The 21,159-nt window shown below is 39.2% G+C and overlaps 1 protein-coding gene across 5 annotated transcripts in view; it reads left to right on the forward strand.

Moving 5' to 3' along the window:
• Nucleotides 1-16,653, forward strand: part of Slc8a1 (solute carrier family 8 member A1) — a 314,067-nt gene extending 297,414 nt beyond the window's left edge. For all 5 annotated transcript variants that reach the window (XM_050146165.1, XM_050146161.1, XM_050146163.1 and 2 more), the window contains one exon: nucleotides 433-16,653. In XM_050146165.1, coding sequence (XP_050002122.1) covers nucleotides 433-809 — 377 coding nt within the window. In that variant the 3' untranslated portion in view covers nucleotides 810-16,653. The remainder of the gene's footprint in view (nucleotides 1-432) is intronic.
• Nucleotides 16,654-21,159: the final 4,506 nt, after the last annotated feature.

Here is a 21,159-nt window from a genome sequence, read left to right on the forward strand (position 1 = left end):
TAAGCAATAGCTGCTGATACAGCATTCTAGTAATACCCTCCAGCAACCATTTTCAATGCGTAGTGACCTCGAAATCTTTTGGGATTCTGTGAAAATAGATTTCTGGACCCCAGGGATTATGACCAAGAACAGGTGGATGGAGTCTTGTAATGTCAGTCTTTTGAAGGCCCCCACTGGATTTTGATATAACTTGAGCCGTGAATACTTCTGAAAAAAAAAATACCATACAAGCCCAATAGACAAAGAACTAGGATATCTATAGACTCCTGATATCTACGCTCCGTCCCTTGAACAGAAGACTGACTCAAAAAGCCACAGAAGCCTCCTGTGGGCTTGAGTTTAGACTACACAGTAAACTCTCCAGGCACCCACCCCATGGGCATGCGTATAAGGTTAACTCAGTGCCATGGCCTCTTTTTCTTGTCTCTGCAGACACGTTTGCCAGCAAAGTAGCAGCCACCCAGGACCAGTACGCAGATGCATCCATAGGCAACGTCACCGGAAGCAACGCTGTGAACGTCTTCCTGGGAATCGGCGTAGCCTGGTCCATTGCTGCCATCTACCACGCGGCCAACGGGGAACAGTTCAGAGTGTCCCCTGGCACGCTAGCTTTCTCCGTCACTCTCTTCACCATTTTTGCATTCATCAACGTGGGGGTGCTGCTGTATCGGCGGAGGCCAGAAATAGGAGGTGAGCTAGGTGGGCCCCGGACTGCCAAGCTCCTCACATCTTGCTTGTTCGTGCTCCTGTGGCTCTTGTACATTTTCTTCTCCTCCCTGGAGGCCTACTGCCACATAAAAGGCTTCTAAAGGAACAATCAGATATAGTAAATTTATATATATACATATATATACATAAAAAATTATGTATAATGAACAGAGGAGACTGACATTTGTTATGTTCACTTAACCTGCTGATGGAATCCAGCTTCAAGAACATACTCTGTACTAGGGCGGAAGTCAGAAACCACCATCTCCCATTCCCAGGGCATCATCGTGTTGAACAAGGCCTGGAGGCAGGTGCATCTCGCATCTCAGCCTAGGAGGGCTGTACCCTCTCCAAGTTTGTAAATGGCTAAGGCTTTGGTTTGTTTTTCGTTTGTTTTGTTTCCAGTGGGGTCGGAGAGGTGGTGGTTGGCTTTTGGTTTGGTTTGATTTTGCTTTGTTTTGTTGGGAGAGCCGGGATCCTCCTTCTCTTTATGGGAAGCGTTGATCCACCCAAAGGTGTATGGATTTGGGATCAATCTGGAAATCATTATGATTCTCTCCTCACCTCCTCCAAACACTTTAAACGTTACTTTGGATTAAGGAAAGATCTGGGCATGGAAGAAGAAAGAAGCACGTCTTTATTACCAAAATGTTATGCTGATCTCCGAGATGTTAATAGAGGCGAATTGCCTCGAGGAAGAGAAGCAGGGGAGCTGAACTGGAGCCAGGAGAAGCGATGGTTCTAGACGTAGACTAAGGATATGGTGCCTGGCACTCTCGTTCAACTGGTACAGGGATAATGTGCCTAGATTCCCAGGAACTCCCAGAACTCTTCATCCTTATCTCTTTAGCTCTGAACTGTGATTAGCAAGACCCTTATTCTGCCCAGCCCAGCTAATACCCCAGGTATCCCATCCCAGACCCCCCTCCTGCCCACTACCCAATCCCCTGCAAGTAGGAAGATTAACCCCATCCCCCCCCCAAAAAAAATAGATAATCCTTTTGGTCATCACGTGTGTCCAGGTCCCACGTTGCTGTTGCCTGGGATTTTTCCATCAGTTTTATTTTCAGTGGCATCCATGGCTTGCACAATCCTGTTCCAGTCATGACTGAACATTTGCCCTCCTTCATGTGCCTGTTTGGGAATGTTGTTGTGATCCCCTTTACACAGTGCATGGACGACAAACTAAGAAAACAAAGCGTATCTGTATATAGTAGAGTATAGCAAATACTGTTCTCCCATTCAGCAATGTTGATTGGACATTGAAGACGTGAGTTTTCCTTTTACCTGAGTTGTTCCTTTTGAGTTGTTACTGAGTTTGAATATTAGTAGGTATAAAAGAAGAAAATGGCTTAGTGTTCATGATTCTGCACATTCATTTCTAAGAAGCAATAACTGTCATGTGAGGAGAGACTAAAGTTACTGAGAGGACAGAGGAGCTACAGAGATCTCCATGGGATTTTAGCCATGTAGGGCATAGCAGAGGCCTCCGAGAATCACCCATGATTAATTCAGGCAGGCCAAAGAGAAAGGCTGGGGAGAAAAGTGGACACTTTGGGTGTGCCTGTACTTTTAGAGCCACCGTTTCCACACTACCCCTCCCCCAAGGTATTTATTGCACATCTGCTCTGTCTGGCACAGATAGTAGATAGTGCTACCTTGTTTTATTTTTTTTTTTCTGTAGAAGGCTGTTTTGAGCCCTGTTTCATTCACCTTCCAGTCCAGACTTCCTGAATTCATTAGCAACTCCTGAGTGGAAAAGAAACCAGGGTGACCAGTGGGCCTTTAGAAGTCCACTGCATATGACAGCGAAGAGGAGATAACACAAAGGGACTGGAGCATTCCAGGAAGACAACACTGGGGAGTTTTTTTTTTTTAACCCTTTGAAAGAAATAGCTCTTTCTATTCAAAAGTACCAAAGAGCAAAGCTAAACCCAACATTCCAAAAGCAGTGCTTCTACTAACAAGGGAAATGGAATGGCTTCACCCGCCTCTCAGACAGGTCTCTGAGACCTCCATGACCCTTTGCATTATTGATTCAAAGATACTTAAGAAATAAATGTTTCTGAGACCTCCTTTCTCTTCTTCCACTGTGATCATAGCTGTCCATTATTCAATACACCTTTAGTCACTGAGTGCGAAGTTAGATACTTTTTACCCATTCAGTAGGTATTATACTACTTCCTGGTAGCTGACCAGTGACCAAGGAAGCCCAGATTCCTGCCCCCAGGAGGTATGTAGTGAATGGGATCCCTATTCAAATAGTATGAGTTGGCCTAACCATACTGAGACAGTTTTATCTTGCAAGAGAAAGATAATTATGACTTCTTTTTAACCCAATCACATTAAGAAAAAAATTTGCACAACAAAAGCAGTTGACCAAATACTCACTTTTTTTCTTAAAAAAAAAATGTAATGTTTCACTCTGGAACAGTACTCTTTCACCTTGGCCGACTTGCAGGTTCGTTCATCTTCCTACTTTAGACCAAGCAGGGTAGTCATGGTGGTGACCGGATTCACTGAGAAGACGCAGTTAACCGGTTTTTACCTCTGTGGCACTGCTCCCTTTCCATCACAACATACTGCAGCCCGCCAATATTGGTGACACTGGTGACCCACAGAGGTACATTCTAACCCACCTTGTTTTTTTCTTTTTAACTTTATTTTAGATTTTAAACGTGGAAAGCTAGCCTAGAACTACTAAGTAAATGCAGTCCAAGGATATACATGGTTAAACATATTAGAAAGGTCTTGCACTGTTTTTGATTTGTTTTTGTTTCTGTTTTGTTACATTCCATCTTTGGAATGTCAATAATCCTGCAGCGAATTTTCACCGAGACCTTCCCAAGAAATTCTTGCTGTTGGTCAGATTCAAGTTCAAGCATCTTGGTTTGTTTGCCTTTTCAGTCTTCATGCTGTAGGGAAAATATGATGTTCAGGGTTGTTAATTATTACGTGTGAAATGATTTCATTTTATTTGTTTGATTATTATTTTATTTTGTGTGTATTGTGCACGACTTTAGGGGAACAGGCACTAATAGTGTTGTTCCTTGAAATTGGTACACATTGTCGACACGAAAAAGAAATAAAGTTTCTAATTGTTTGTGATTTCATCACTAGTGGCACAGCATATTCTGTACAGGGGAATGCCTCTCTTTACCATAGGCTCCAGTCTCCGTTCTGTACTGGGGAATGCCTCTTCTCATTGTCCGTTGTTTGTTTTCATGTTTTGAAGAAATAAAGACCAACAAGGTATCATTGTGCAATTGGTATCCTCATCCACAGGAAAGGAGACAGCCAGAACTCAAGGTCATGCAAATGTCAGCTCTTTGGACCTGCAATGTTCTTGTTTAAATGTCCCAAGAGCAGCACATGGAGTCAGAGTGTCTGTCTGTCCTGTGACACTGTGATCAACATTAAGTGTGCCTTGCTGTCACCATTTTCTCACCTTTTAGTTTAACTCGATCTTCTTGCTTTCTGCATCCAAGGTCATGGACTCATAAACTTTTAGCACACAGTGCATTAGACTAAATCAACAGACCAACACAATGGATATTGGAAGTACAATTACTTCCCAAGGGACAAGCAAATCGTTCATTTAGTATCATGCATTGTATTTCTTCTTGCTCCTAGTTCAGCTTATGTTTTATGTTATTAACTTCTGGCTTTATGCATTATATGTTCCTGGCTTTCCTATCCCTAACAATCGAAAGAGCCTAGAAGAGGTGACCCGGCATAGAACGAGAACTGCAGGAAAAGAAATAGTACCCTCTTACTGTGGTAGAATCTGGACATTAGCTGCATGTAAATGACTCTGTTCATCTGAGCATCTTATTTCCCACAAAATCTTTCATTATAGCATCCTGTGGGCATGTGTGGCACATTTTCAAGGGAGGGAGGAAATAAGGTACAATTTAAACACTCTTCTTGAATCAAAAAATTGATTATGCCTTCTGAATATTGATCTTTAATTTTATACAAAATTGGCAGCCAGTGTTTACTTCTTGAATAAAGAGCAAAAATGAGTAATATAGTGAGGATTCTTGACCATTTAATAGACTTGGGCAAAATTCTCTGGTTGATTGACTCTCAACTGCGTAGGAGCAAGCACTCATTAGTTCACAGGTTCTGATTCAGTGCTTCCAACCATGACGATTTCAGAGAATCTTGCTTTCTAAAGTATAAGTGCACCAACTTTTTGTTGCTATTGCTTTTCAAATATAAGATTATAATACAAATAAGCTGTCTGAAACAAGCCTACAAGATGGACAGATAGCTCACATGTAATAAGCAGCCCCTCCCCAAGAGGTGATCTCCAAACAAATAGAAATGCATTGTGTCCATTGCCCTTTCTGCACCAGGCTTTGCCATTGGAAATGCTATGTGCCTGCATTCCTGGCCTTAACCTATCAAAATCAAGTGAGAGGGGCTAGTTTGCTCTCATACCCAACAGCTTTGTAGAAGGAATTAGAAATCCCCTCTTTTTCTAAATCAATTAATTCAGTTTCATTAAGACTTACTTAGTTTTTTGTTTTGTTTTGTTTTGTTTTGTTTTTTTCTGAGTTGAAAATGTGGAATCTGCCTCTTGGTTTTAATTTTCCTTTTCTGATCTTGGGAAACTATACCCAGAGCAGGTAGTGGTTGCACCATGATGAGTTTAGGAATACTTGGCCATTTCACCATTGACATTGTGCATCCTAATTTATAGCTATAATCTGGCATTCTTTATAATAACCATGCCTCTTGGCAAGGCACTCTAACCACTGGCAAAACTTGGAAGTGTGATGGTCAGTTGGTAAATAAGTGGTGTGTCACACAAAAGAGACATGAAAAAACACATTTATCTTTCTAAGGACATGTGAATAGATTCATTAACTTGTATTCCTGTCTCCCTACATATTTAATTTGATTTCTTTTGCAGTGGATTGGGAATTTTGCTATTCTTTTCAAACACTGTTATTGCCATATCCATTGTTTTCCCATGTTCCAACAAATCTCAAAGTTTGGCTAGTCCTGATGGCACTGTATCACTGGGAATACCGTGGAAAAGAAACACAGCTGAAATAGTGAGGTGTTCCATTTTTAATACTTAACCAGGCCATGGGTACCAATCTCCCAGGGCAGAGAATATCTTTCTCACAGAAGGGCCAACCACTGAGAGGTAGAATTCCTAAGATGCAGAGAGTGCTTTCACTCTCTGGTCCATAGGAAATGGTAAGTATCCAACTTGCTGTGACCTTGCCTCAGCCTGCCAAGATGTCCAAAGGGATGCCCTTAGAGAATCTCAAAGTTTTCAGTTTTGTCAAACATTCTCTGATTTCTTTGTCTCAAGGGACATTTACAGATCATTACTTATTCTTGATGCACTTACTTTTTGTAAAGAACAGCACTACATAATGTAGGCTTTCCTTTCCATACTGCCCAACTTTGTCATTCTTCCATCCACCACTTTTAGTACATTCAGTAAACTTCATGATGCCTGCTGTTACCTCTCAGCAGCAGGGGAAAGCCCATGCTTGAGAGTTTTTCTTCTGGGAGCAAACTTGTCCTAGAAAAATCAAAGATGACTATTTTTCACAAAGACAACAGATTTTAGAGCAAAGTGTATTATCTCTACAAATACTTGGGTTCTGCGGTACCCTAGAGTTACATGCTAGTTCATTAATGTCTCTTGGGTTGTATTTATCATGCCCCATGTCCATCTCCTGGCTATTCATTCAATATCTGTAAGTACAGAGTGGGAAAGAACAGCAAGACATATGTCCCCAAGCCCCGTGAAGAGTTTCTCTTAAAGTGTCATATGTAAACACATAAAAATACATATGACTCTAAGAAATATGAGTGGCCCGAGTGCTTCACTGGTTAGTGTGTTTCAGGAATGCAATTGGTAAGAAAATTCACATTAAAAATCAAATAGACCAAGAAAGAAATTACCAAACTTCAGGGTTACTGGATCTGTTTTAGGAGTTAACTCACAAAGTCCAACCCTAATAATTTGTTTGTTGCAAAGACAGGTATACTCTGCCAAATCTAAAAATGTACTTGAGGAAGGGAAAGTTACCTACTAGGATGACTATACAGCCCTCTACCAGTACCCCACTAGTGATCTTATAATCTATAGAACTATTTCTTAGACTCCCTTGCAAATATGGAATAAAGATCAGTTCTGCAAGAAGGCAATATTTATATGGTTGCTGATTTGCAATGTTCCACCTCTATTGTGAACATCATAATCCTGAGGATTTTTCCAAATGAAATAACTACTCCTATGTATTAAATCTATTACATTCAACCAAGTCCGTAACTGCTTCTCAAAATATTTCACTGAAGAAATAAACTAGATAGCATATCCATGATAAGAATCATATGATCACAATGGCTGCTTTTGTGAAAAAAAAAATGAGATTCTTTGTGAATCTTTCCCTACATTGCTAAATTCATTTTAGTAAACATTAGACTTGAAGAATATCCCAGTGAAAAATCTTGGGAACTTTTTATCCTGCATTGCCATAATGCTCATAGAACCAAGTTGTAAAGTTAAAATAATGATATGGGTGAGAATTATCTATACCTCTGACAAGATTATTTTTTTTTAAAATGAAACAGTTTGGCATAAAGAAAATGTGTTAAGTAGGATTTCATCACATATTACTCTTATTTAAGATATTTGAAAGTCATTACCTTTAAGTAAGAATGATTTCCATTTCCCTGAGACAACTGTATAATTTAAACTCATTCTCATGTTTGATATGAAAGTCAAAGCTGGGCATATATAGCTTTTGGCTTGGACAACTAAAGAAAAGTATGCTCTTGGCATACTTTCCATGTCATTGAATTATTTTGTGGAATACATTAGAGCTGTGCAGATGCCTTATAAAAATATTTTCAATAATTCCCTTACATTTTAAAGTGTATAATGCTTTTAAATTACTCAACTTGGTAACTTAATACTTCTCCCTTTTAAAAGATGACTCCATTTTGAGATTGTTACTAACGTTTCAAGACTAATTATAATGTTGAATCAATACATAGGATGGGATATTGGTCTTGAGTCAGCCCCACTAACATGTGGTCCAGACAGATCTCCCAGTAGTTAAATGTTTCAGATGAACCAGCATTTTAGAGTATAACAAAGGTGAATGTTGCATTTAGTCTTTTTTCTACCAACGGTGTGCATTTTAACCAGTGCAAAACTAAGTTTAGAAGATTTAAATTACTAATTGCAAGATTCTTTTTCTTGAAACTGGACAACCTTGTTTAATCATTGGCTCCCTTCTCTCCTTTTTCTCCCACACCATAGTGATATGTACATCAAAAACAAAGATAAGTTTCACATGTTGAATAGCCTGAACTGCATCCTACATATCTATCTAGGGTTGCCCAAAAATTCATGTCAAGTTAGTTCCTTTCACATCATATCTCTTTCATAAGTGGAACAAAGCAAAAAAGGGAGTGTTATTCTAAAGGGAAAGATGTACATTTCAAGTTGTTTGAGAGATGTTTAGAATAACAAGTATCCTTCCCAAAAAAGGTGCAAAATATTTTTTTAAAAATAAATTCATTTTTATTCCTTTTATTTAGCAAATATTTCAGCAAGGAAGCCTTTAGGGCTGATTTGGTTCCTTCAGCCTTTGAGAATGAGTGTCAAAAACAGCTCTTGAAAAAAAAAGTTCTGGCCAAGATCAAATTCTGGAAGTTAAAACAGGACAGGATTTTGTATTTTTGTTTAAGAGATGGTATCAAGCAGGCAGGCAACCGTGTCAGTTAATATTTTCTAGAAATGTGTCCTACAGTTGGGAGACACAGAGAAGGGTCTCACCCAGTCTTTATCACAGGCCTGGTTGCATATTGGGAGACACAGAGGAAGGTTTCATCCATCCTGTCCACTGATATACTATATCCCCAGCCTGTGGATCTTTCTCTGGCTCAGGTTAAGGTCAGATATTCACAACAGAGCCAACACCCAGACTTTCACGTCTGTTGGTTGCCTTGTCTCTGGCATTTCCCCTCCAAAATCTTACTAGCCCAGCCAACCAGTTGCCCATGAGGCTTCTCCAAGGAGTCCTCTTAGGGCAAGGCATGAGACTGAACAGGTGCAAAGCCTTTGGAATTCATTTACAATTGTTATCATTAAGTCATCAAAAACCTTTTTGTCTTTCCAAGTTTCTGTCCAAAACTCCAAGAACAGAGTTCCTGCTCTCATGGGTATCTTATAGGAAGTTTGACACACCGACTCTAGTGGTCGTGTCATTGTTAAAAGAAAAGAAAGATCTCTTTATGACTACTTCAGATTCATTTCACACTGCTTCAGAACTTCCACTAATCAACATCAGCTTCATGGCCAGCAGAATTCTGTCTTTACCTCAAATTTAGAATTGTTTTATTTTAAAAAATCAGAATTATTTTGGGTGTCTTTAAAGGAGTTTAAAATATTTAATGATTTGTTGAAACCAAGACAAAAGAAAGGAATGTTTTGCACAGGCTATTGGGCTATAGAGGAGGACAGGTTTTTGTTGGGCAGTCTTGATGTCTTGCCCGTCTTTGTAAGTTTCAGAGTGTTGGTAAGTTTCAGAACAGCTGTTTCAGAGCATATAATGTAGGGGGCAGGAGAATGCCAAGTACCATCCTGGTTGAAACAGAAGCTTTGAACAAAAGCACATGTCATTTTACCTGTCTCGGAGTTAACGCTGTGCTCATGAACCAGCTATGGTAAGGATGGGTGGAGCTAGATAAACAGCAAATGGATGACTAAAGACTGACAAGGGATCAGACACAAGTTAAACCAGAGAGGCAGAAAATTAGCCAGTTTAACAAAGCCCCATCCACAATCATTCACAGACTTTTCCTTCGGTTCAAACTTGAAAAAAATAATAATAATTCAGTCTGGCCAGTGGAGCAGTTTCAAAATCAGAGTTTATGTTTCTGACACAATCTCATACATTTCCAGCCCTTATTTTGATAAAATGTTAAGAATCATAAGGTAGCATGAGACATTAAAGGAAGGATGATTTAAGACAATTAACACTGGCTCTGAATTTAATCAGATCCCAATTACAGTCCTCTAATTAAATTAATCTTTCATTTTGGTCTAAGGATGCTTTATGAATGTGAGAATATTTAATAGGGTCATTCTGAAACTGATCAAAGAACTTCCCTTTAAAAAGTAGAAATAATGATTTTCTTAATTTCACATTCTGTCTTTCACCATCAAGATGAATGGATTCAAACTTAAATAACACATTCCAGAGTCTTCTATGAGCCAATCACCATGTGAGACTGCTCTGTTAGCATTTCAAGTTGTGGACAGGTTGGTCATTATTGAAGTTCTTTCTACTAACCACAAACACTGAATGTTCTTGACTTGGAGCGTTTGGCTCCTCTCTGAGCTAAAACTCCATTCCTAGTCAACTGACAGCCTCTAAAGAAGAGGACCTTAGCTTCTCCCCTGAGTACACAGTGCTCTCTTCCTTTGAATGCACAGTCATCATCAGACAGAAGACTTGAAAGTTTTCTCTTTTGGAAAGGCAGATAGATCACTTATTTCAGAAAGTTATGAGTCTTCAGATCTCTCTGGGTTTGAATCTTCACATTGCTCCATGAGAGATGAGATGATACTTTCATGTCGTTTTTTAGAACTCATCAAGCCCCACCCATGTGGTCAGTAGCTTCCTGTTCCCTCCTCTTGTAAATATAGGCTAAAGATGCTTTATGATGCCAATCAGTTGCTCCTTGTATTCAGTTATCAGAACAAGTGCCAAGTCAATCGAGCCCCATGCATCTGGGGGGAACATAACAATAGATGTTATAATAGTTATTTGTACACTTCTGGGGTATAGGACGGGCTTTTTTTTTTTCCCTGAGGGGAGGGAGTGGGAAGTTTCCTTCATTTGAAGAAGCATCTGAAAGATTAGAGTGGACTTAACTCCGTGTCCTTCTTATGGACAAATCCATCCTTCTTCTAAGGATGACCTTTAATTCTCAGAGTGTCTCATAACAATTCCACTTTTGTTTTGCATTCCTTAGGCTTCCCAACAGATAGGAGAAAGAGATTGTCAACACTGTTTTATCCTAAACTACATGAAATTATAAACAAGCTGTCCAGTGGCCAGCAGCACCCCCTCCAAGTTTATTTAAGGGTACAAGTATTCTACAGCAAAATGAAAAAAAGGGTATCATTTGCTACAGATGCAATTGTCTTTTCAATACCCTCTTTGTTATGGAGAAATGACTGCTCCAAAAGATTTCATAAAAAAGACTTCTTAAATCATAACTGTAGCAATTACCTGGACTGCCACAGTCAAAATACTTCATTGGTGATCTGAAATTGCACATAAAACACAGAAGAAGAATGTAGACATTTTCACAAGGGAAAGACAGGAAAAAAATAACAGACCTCTGCTTATGTAAAAGAGAATATTTTGTGGAATGAATGTAAGCTTTCTCTTGAAGGAATGTCTTAAGAAATGACAAAACTATTTCAACATTAGTGGAAGGAACGCATTCCAACTTTATTAGTCCTGAACCACAAAGCCAAATTTGTAAGGGGGGAAGAGTAACTAAACATTACTGACATATGGCAACAGATGAAGTGGCTTTGTGAGCCTCAACATAGAGAGAAGAAATTTAAATGGGTAATATTTTGTTACTACTGCAATAATTTCTGTAGCTGCTGCTTGGGGATAAAAATACCCTTTCTCTTCTCATTTATGTTTCCACCCAGAGCTGCTGTTCAGTTGCAGCAAATGCATCACATTTTAAATTGCAATGATTCCCTTATGTCAAATTTGACCTCGATTTCAGATTTGATTAGGAAATAGTAAACTGGAAAATGGGGAGGTTCATCTTTTTAAAAATAAAGATGCTCTATAGGCATTTTCTGCTGCTGACTGCCTTCAGCAATCCTAGGTGTGCTGTCAATCAAAGGCTGCTCTATGCTTAAGGAAGAGAACCCCCTTTTCCCAATGAACTTAGCCTTCCTTCCATTCACACAAATTCCTGTCAATCTTCTTCAACTCCCTGCCAGAGCCCCGCCTCCTAAGTTGACCCAGGTCTTCCAGCCAAACAAATTGCAGTCTCTAATTATGCCTGCTGACAGCTTGTCCACCTTAACTCTTTCTCACCTGAAAGCCCCAGGAGGTCCCTTGAAACCTTCCCTGTTCATTCATTTTCAGAAGTTCTTGGGATTAACAAATTTCCACAAAGGTTTTACTAAGAAAATATCAACAACTCATTTGTTTGTGCTCAGCCAAGAAACTGTGAACAAATTTAGTCGCCGTGTTAATTACTCTGGAGTGATAAGGTGACTGTCACCTAAGCGGCAGAAGAGAACTCTTATGTTATTACTAAAATAATATTATATGAAAAAAGAGGGTAGAATTTTCTAGAAATGGACTTTTAAGGTGTTACACTTAATAACATAGAAAATTACACAGGAAGGCCAGCGCATAGAATTATATTTTATGAACATGTTTATTGTATATACTGATGTATGCCTAACTTTCTAAACCTAAAACTCTTCTCTAATTAAACCAACACCCATGGAATCTAGCCCTTACTACTTGATGGGTTTCAGGAGAGAAAATTCAACATTGATCTTCCCCTCCCATATGGCAAAGCTTTGCTGTGAGAATCCAATTCAGATGACATGGCTAACTATATTTAGTGTTTTAGAATAAGCAACTACAGCGATTCTTCAAAGTTTGATCTGCAGCCAACCAGCATCAGCAATGACAAGGAAACCTGGGAAATATGCAAATCAGCTGCTCCCACTTGAGACCTCATCCCTTGGTAAATGAGATATGCCAGGACTAGGCTCCACCCTGCAAGTTTTAACAAGCTCTTTGGATTGTTTTAATGCATGCTGCAGTTCAAAACCATTGATCCACACAGTGTTCTGCATGGCTAAGGATGATCAATGTCACCCGCTGTTTAGCTCTGCTCCCCCAGAAAGAAGCTTAACGGCTTAAATGGCAGCCTGCCTCTCAGTACAACAGACTCAGACGTGTGGTTTAAAAGTCCATAACTCAGACTTAGAATTCAATTTGAAGGAGAACTAACCTCACAATTGCTTTTTTTCCCCCTTGTAATGGGACTTCAGGAAGCCTCTCTTCCCTGAGTCTTTCTTTTAAAATACAGCCTTGCATATTCTTTACCTGAGCAGCCATGGACAGGCTAGGAAACCTTTCTCCTGATTGCTTCACTAGTGCTGGTGTTATCCTTCATTTTGAACTATTCTGTGGCAGTCCTATGTCCTGCTGAGTGAATGTCTTCTGGTCTGAGGAGTGGGAAGCTCCTTCAAAACAAGCCACAGGGCGCAAAAAGCTGGGACACAACATACTGCATAGACCTCATCACTCTAGGTACCCTGGGGTCAACTTTCAAGACTCTCTTCTTGGCCTTGGAGTGCTGAATACTCAGGTCACTTAGCAGATAAGAATGTCTTAGAAAGAAAAGCTGAGATAGTGAGTTACGTGAGTAAGTGTGGACATGTGTCGATCTGTCCTCTAAAATCTAACCCAACACTCTTAAATATTTAAAATACCCACCACGTGTTTGTCCCTGCTTTTCAAGCAATTCAAGAAGCTGTGTGTGTCTACTGATTCTGGCCAAAGCTTGAGCCTAGGTTGTCCCTTTGCTATGGGAAGTGGGGTGGGGAGTGAGGAGTACTTTGGCACTGATGACTTCCCTCTTGTCCTCTTCCTCTCGAATGCACCTGACTTCTTGTATCCCCAGTTCAAGCACAGCCCATTTGGTCTCAGTCATCTTCCCCTGCATCTCCACTTAAACTCTCTTTTACTCACAATCAAAGTCTTGCTGACAAGTCACCTCGCCACTAGGGCCGTTGCAGAGTTGGAATATAATATTTACAGCAGAAGGCCTAAGCTCGATTCTGTGCAATTAACTCAAATTTGTCACTAAGATCCAAAGCCTTGCTATCCTCTCTGACTGTTGAAAGCCATCTTGGAAACCTCTATGGTGGAAGCTTCCCTGGTGAAATTGCCATGCATCTCTCCTTGCTCCACGATCCATTGCATTGTTTATTTCGCTCCAATCCCAAAGCCTTGAAATAATCTTGGATTTGAATTGTGAAAGAGCAGGAAAACAGTTAGATAATGAAAGGCCCTTATTTCGGAGAACACGGAAAAGGCTCGGGCATGAGAAGGTAGCAGATGATTGTTTTAAAACCATAAGCAGATTTGCCTGTCAGTACTATTCCCGGTGATGGTCACAGGTTAATGGTACAAGACAAGTCTCTTTCCCAAAAGCCATAATAACCACCGCTGACACAACTGTGATTGTAACCGGACTTCCCGGGGCTCTTCTGGGAGTTTTGTAGAGCACAATGCTCACAGCAAAGAGACACTCATGGCTCTCTAAACAAGGACCAGAAAAGGAAATGGCTGTTGTATATATGCACAAAATGCTGCTCAGCCACTGGCAGCATTCCATGGGGCAGGCAAGAGAGAGATTTCCAGTTGGAAACTAATCCACAATTGTCTCACGCCTCCAGTGGCATTTCTTCCCCCAGGGTGAATGATTTAAGGGTAAACTGAGCTTATCCTGAGCAATTGTAACAGGCAATCCCTATAGAAAAGGCTGGCGTGTCTTCACGCATGAATTCTTCTCTGGAGAAGACCTGAGCACCGCAACCAATCCCCCCCCCCCCCCACACACACACACATGCTGAAGAGTAGAGAACAGTCTGTCCAGATGATGTACTCACAGTGTAAGGGATCCAAATAACCTTCAAAGACAAAGAGCAGGAGGTGGAAAGCCAAACAGACAAAATTAGAGGCAATCTTAGCACGGGTGAGGGTAAGCAATCCTCACATTCCTCCAGCTCAACCTGGCGATGGCCCGTGCCCAAGACTGTGTTTTAAATAGCTCAATCCCACTGGGAATCCACTGAATGGTGGTTTGGCAGTGATAATAGAGATGGAAGCTTAACTAAGTCTTTAGGCCAATGAATCAAATGTATAAAGATTGCCATTTTCAGCACACAACACATACACAAAGGCGTGCGCATCCTAGTTAGTAATTCTGTGGGGGAAGCAAAATGTTTAGCAATCAGAAACTTTTTAGTGTATTCCATCAATGCTTTAGAGATAAAATGTGGGGGGAAGAAAAGTCAACATGAGCATGATTGCCAACTGTATTACAATTATGATCGTCAGACGTACTGTTGGAAACGCTATGTAAAATACTTTCTCCAGCATCAAAGGATCAATACTATTTGAAAATAGCTGTCAATTTGTGCTCATTAAATATTCTTATGTCTGCGATGTTCTACTATTATCCTGAAATAGTGACCACACACCTGATATGACGAGGAAAGAAAATGGCCTCGTTGAAATGTTAGAAGTGAAGGAAGTTATTTATAGTCTTCTGCCAAAGAAAATTGTTTAATGCTCTATAAAATGTAGATTAACTTCTTGTATTATGAATGTGACTGTAAGAATGCTCACTCCGTCACCTATCTTTTGAAAATGAATTCTTTTTGTGTTTCCAATGGCCAAGGGAAATATTTTAAGCCGATGTAATACACATAAGTCTTAGTAAAAGAAAGCTATATTTGAATCTGAAAATTCGGTGGCGCATTTATCAGTCTTTTCCTCAAATTCTTGCATCACACTAGGCTGCATTTGGAGACCTTAAACACGCCAACATTAATGACGATTCTTGTCTCATAGAGAAATCATTAAAACATTTCTCTTCAAGAACGTTGAGTGGACAGAAATTACTGTCTAATTTTCTTAGCCAACCACTCCATACTCGTTGTCTCAGAGGTCTACCAATTTTGCACAGAAAGTTAATAGACTGTGTAAGCCAATTTAATCTGTGCAGTTAGCAAGAACTAGCCATTAAACTATATATTTAGGTGTTTTGTAAATAAAATTTTGATTACTACAGTTTTGTTCAGACTTATGTCTTTTAAAATAATTAGACATGATTTGAATTTTTTAAAGAATCTGTTATATTAGATGTTGCGTTATTGACTGTGATTCAATGTACACTCAGCCATATTCCTGTGGGAAATATCAGTCCTATTGACTTTCTTGGCATGAGCCAGAAGCTCTTAGTTTCTCTAAGGACTTTAAGTATAAAGACAAAAAAAAATCAAAATAAAATGCTAGTGAAGAAATAAGAAGCCTATTGTATAAAATGTATTTTTAAAAATCTTAGGATTTCATGTGATTTACACTGCCTGTTAATCTAGTCTCTGTGGAATGACCACAGCATATGCGTTAAGACAAAAACACCAAATATTTGTGATCTTTGTACAGCACCTTGTTATAATCTGTGATTTCAAATGGTAAACATCTCTGTTGTGATCACGTGAGCCCACAGAAGAATTAGTTCCTGCTGTCATGTAAAATCCAGCTCTCAGAGTTGAGTTTCCCTGCAGCTGCTCTATCACCAATAAACAAGAATTAATTGTGAAAAGATATATTTTATGTTTATGATCACTGTGCATTTTGTTAATGAATTCAGAAAATTTTGTTTTTACCAGAAATTCTCTCAGCCAGTAAATACAAGTGCTGATTTCAACCATACTATCATTTCTGTGGTTTCTATATTCTTGATCTAACTACCAAAAAATTGGAAGTTCGGTGCAAAGTATGTCCTAACGAAGATACAATAAATGACTTTTCCTGCATGCTGCTTGAGATACATTGTAATTTGAAATGTCGTATCAAAAAAAGTATCTATTTCACACCCAAACTGTAACTGGCAATATTTCTTATGTGTATAACTGATGGTATGTCAATATCAAAAGCAATGTCTATCATACATGTATGTTCTATGTGCTGTTTAATCATGTTAAGCTGTAATCTGTGAGGATGTCATTGCCTGAACTAGTTTATTGTGTGTAAATCATTGTCCTCACTGTTTTCCTAATCTCACCATGTTTCCTAACTCTGAAATATAAATGTTTGTAAATTAGTCATTCATATTCTGTCAACTGCATGTACTTTTTGGGTGGCTCCGTTAACTAATATAAACAAAGGAAAATCAAAATATTCATTGCTCCGGGTCCAGGGACATTTTAGCTAATGACCAACATTTATTTATTCATTCATTCATTCATTCATTCATTCATTCAACAAATGTCTACTATATGTAGGCAGGTGATAAGTACCCTCAAAAAATTGAAGCCCTAGGGTTCAAGAGATGACCCAGTTGTTAAGAGTGTTATCTGCACTTACAGGGGAATCCAAGTTCATTGGTCTCTGTGGTCACACTACATACACACACACACACACACACACACACACACGTACACACACAAACTGATAAAAATAAATCTTTAAAAACAAATCAAACACTAACTAAAATTCAAATAGATAATTAGAAGAAAATGCAGGAGAGGTTAAAAATGACTGAAACTTGCATTTCTCCCCATGGCTCATTAATTAATCCACTCATCTTTAATATTTACTAAACACAGAAGGTGAGATTAGAGCTAGTCACACAACCACACTTAAGCCAAGACAGAACAGTACTTACGGATGCCACTTTGCAGCACCATCTGCCCACCTGGGTAAAGCGATGCTCTGAACCCAGAAGTCCGTGTGTAAAGCTCCCAGGGTCCCTGGTGCTGATCGTAGTACTTGCTCTTTCCTGTCGTGGGAAACATAAGCTTTTGTTAAGGGCCACACACAGTGCCTGAGACAAAGCACTCAGCAAGATATAGCTGCTGTTTGCATCCTCTGCAGTGTTAATGACATCTCTTGTTCTAATAACCAAACAAGGCTAAGCCACTCTTAGTCCATTTTTTCATTCATGGGGTCAGTTAAGTTAAAATTTCCTCCCTTCATGTCTGGTCACATTCCTTATCTCAACTCACCCTACCTTACTTTCTGTACTAATACTGTTGACCTGATTCAGCAGAAATCGCCTTAGACCTGAAGTTCCTTCTAGGTGATTTTTTTCCTCTGACCGTCACCATATAATTTGGCACTGAATATCACTTTTCCTTTATTCAAAGTTGAACTCAATATCTTTATCCTGCTGCAAAGTAAGACGGCAAGAGTCCTGTCCATGAGTGTGTAAGTCTTTCTCGCTGCCTTGCCAGGTGTCTGAATAAATGTTTTCTTTAATGCCAACAATAGTCATCATTTTGAAAGATGAAGGAACCAAGAGGCTAAATTAATTGTCTTCACTTCATCCGTTGTAACCAAAATTCCCCAGTGCTTGTTACCAACCAGATAGTATACTTATTTACATTTTATTTATTTACATTATATCCCTTGCCCTTTGGAGTCTTTTACACATGTGAGAACTTGAGCTTAAAGAATGCAAGTATTTGCCCCAAATGCCAAACTCCCTTTGTCACTAATTAGCAAATCAAAATTCAGATTCAAACTTATTTGACTCTAAAGCTCAACCTTGGCAATCATTGTGTTATTTTGCCTTTTGAAATCAAAAACTGAAAGTTTTTATTTGCTTAGAGTAAGCTCCCAAACTGACATAAAATCACAAAAAAAAATAATAATACAACAACAAAACTATCGTAGGTATGTAGATAGATAGACATATGGATAGAATAGATCAGATTAGATATATTCTTAAATTATGTTTGTATCAGGCCAAAGAAACTCCATACAGATTTGATACATATCTCCATAGTAACAATCATAAGGCATAATTATTATCCCACTTTTTATGGTTTTTGAAGACTTATATCACCCACATGAAAGGAATGAACACTGAATAAGTTCTGTATGCATCACCGAAGTCTCCGTGGAAACAGCTCACCAAGGTCACCTTCAATAGTTTCACACAACCACAGAGAATAGATATATTTATTCTTGTTTCTTTGGCCAGACTTATCTGCAGGCATCTGATTTGAGAATAAAATTTATATATTTATGTATAATTATATCTAATTCCTCTCCTAAATTAAGCAATGGCTATTTTATTTTCACAAATCAGGTTATGAGTACCAACTAAAATGTCATAGGCAGTAGTAGTTACTTCATAGTTGAGATCAATTATAAACCTGAAATGACCTTGTACACAGCAGAAATTATCTTTTACAAATGAATATTTTGTTCTGAGGTTTCCCCCATAACACTACATTGAAGTATTAGTTTTATCATTTCTGAAGAGCTGATTCTTTAAGTGTGCCTAATAGATGTACACACACACACACACACACACACACACTGAACTTAGCTTTTAATAATAGTTAACTATAATGTGGCAATGAAATTTGACCCCATTTTGAGGAATAATGGTGGCCCCATTGCACATACACAATTTGCGTGAGTCTACACTCAACCACTGCTTGGCACCATAACTGGTGTGGAAAGTCCTTCTGTATATGTGCTGCTTTTATTGGTTAATAAATAAAGAAACTGCTTTTGGCCAATGGCTTAACAGAATAGAGCCAGGCTGAAAAAGAAATAGAGAGAGAGGAGTCATGGAGAAGCCATGTAGTTGCCGCAGGGGACAGACACGCCGGAAACTTGCCAGTAATTCACAGCCATGGCGATATACAGTTTAATATAAATGGGTTAGCCAAAGATATAAGAACTGGATAACAATATGCTTAAACTATTGGCCAAACAGAACTGCAGATAATACAGTTTCTGAGGGATTATTTCAGGTCTAAACGGCTGGGAACGAACAAGCAGCCTCCCTACTACACATAACCACATCCTTTGCAAGAGCTGTGTTTCCATACCTCAGGTACTGGCTGAAAAGTAGAATGCAATGGAGTATTTTCAGGTTCTAAGGTGACCAATCCCTATAGTGAAGCTATCTAAACAACCCAGTTATGTCCAATCTACCTGAGCCATCATAATAACCTTCATCACACAAACTATTTGATATCAAAGGGAATTTTATTTTTTCTTCTAACAGTGAAAAATAATTAAGGCGAATATACAGAAATGGCTCCCTCTCTGATCGCTTTTATTTCTAATAGTCACTAAAAACAAGGTGCAGTATGATAAGCGTCCATCAACACAGACTAGAAAAATAAAACGAAATGTCAAGCCTCCATCAAACAGCTGCAACTGTCTGACAGCTCACAATTTTTTTCTTTGTAAGTAAAAATAATATGGACAACCTCTTCTGGTTACCATGAGAACGCGAGGACAAATAAGCAAACGAGTTTCCTAGATGGGAAAGAGTACGCAGCCATCTGTTTGAAACTCTAGCCAACAAATTCCAAGCATATGTAAGGCCTGATCCCGAAGAAGCCAAGACTCAAAGATACAAATGCAAAAAACAAAAACATTGTTATTAATTAATCCGAGAGTGTTGAAGCTTGGGGACGGTGTGATAAGAAGTTACAGTGGGGGATCTTTGTGCTTTGCTTCTGCTGATTACAGAAACTGTATTTTATGACTGAAGCCACCATGAGGTTTCACGTTTTATACAACAGCAAGGACTCCCACTGCATCAGAGTTTTGTAAATTCTTTTATTTTCTGTGTTTGCTGATATATGCATATATGTGGATTGTGTGAGTGGCTGTATTTGCCTACTACATATGTGTGTGCATATGTAGAGGTCAGAGGTCTATGTCAAGCGTCTTCCTCAGTTGTCCTCTGAGCACGGCCATCACAAATATGCACTGCCACGCCCAGCCTCTGTGGGGACACTGGGGATCTAAACTCAGGTGTTCATGCTGACAGCAAGGACTTCAATCACTGAGTCATCTCCTCGGTCCCTCATAGTTCTGTAAATATTGAAAAGTTTGATTCAAATGCCTGCATAAATTCACATTGAACATCCACACTTCTCTCAAACCTCCTTCTCTGAGGCTTGTCAATTCCCAGTAGGAACAAACAACCAGACAGGACGTGTGTCAGAAGATATCTGGGACCAAACACAGATGCTAGTTCTGTTTATCAAGAAGCTGATATGAGTCAAGAATGAGGTTGTTTTTTTTTTTTAAAGAAAAAAGAAAAAAAGAAACTTGTAATTTTTTCAAAAGAACAAAGACAGTATCGGTATCTTTGGAATTCAAAACCATAAAATTAAAAAAAAAAAAACAAGAAAGAATAGACAAAATGTCAGATCCCTTTAGACCAACTGAGCAGGGCATATCATTCCACTTGAGAAAGGAAGGCTCTGGTAGAGGGAACTGTTGCTTTGCAGGCAGGTGGCCTGAAGGTTTTATCTGATAGATGACCTTGTGAGATTGCTGTGCCTCCGTTTGTACTCAGTGAGGTGAGGCCAGAGAGACTGCAGGGCCACTGGATTGCCTTTCTCTCAGCCCTGGGCTCCTCCAGAGGATCATTCGCAAGTAACAAGAGCATGCGTTCAGATTTTGTCTCTGCTAAATTGCACAATAACAAGCAGCCTATTTATTATCCCAATGCTTCACTCCTCATAATTCAAATAAGAATAATGGCATCTTTCTTGTGGTATTCTTGAAAGGAGTTAACATACTAAAGTCCTAAGAGTGCTGACACATACTGAGTGTCAGCCAAGGT

Source organism: Alexandromys fortis, unplaced genomic scaffold, assembly GCF_014885135.2.
Source record: "Alexandromys fortis isolate MF-2015 unplaced genomic scaffold, M_Fortis_MF-2015_v1.1 scaffold_42, whole genome shotgun sequence".
In the NCBI taxonomy this organism is placed as follows: domain Eukaryota; kingdom Metazoa; phylum Chordata; class Mammalia; order Rodentia; family Cricetidae; genus Alexandromys; species Alexandromys fortis.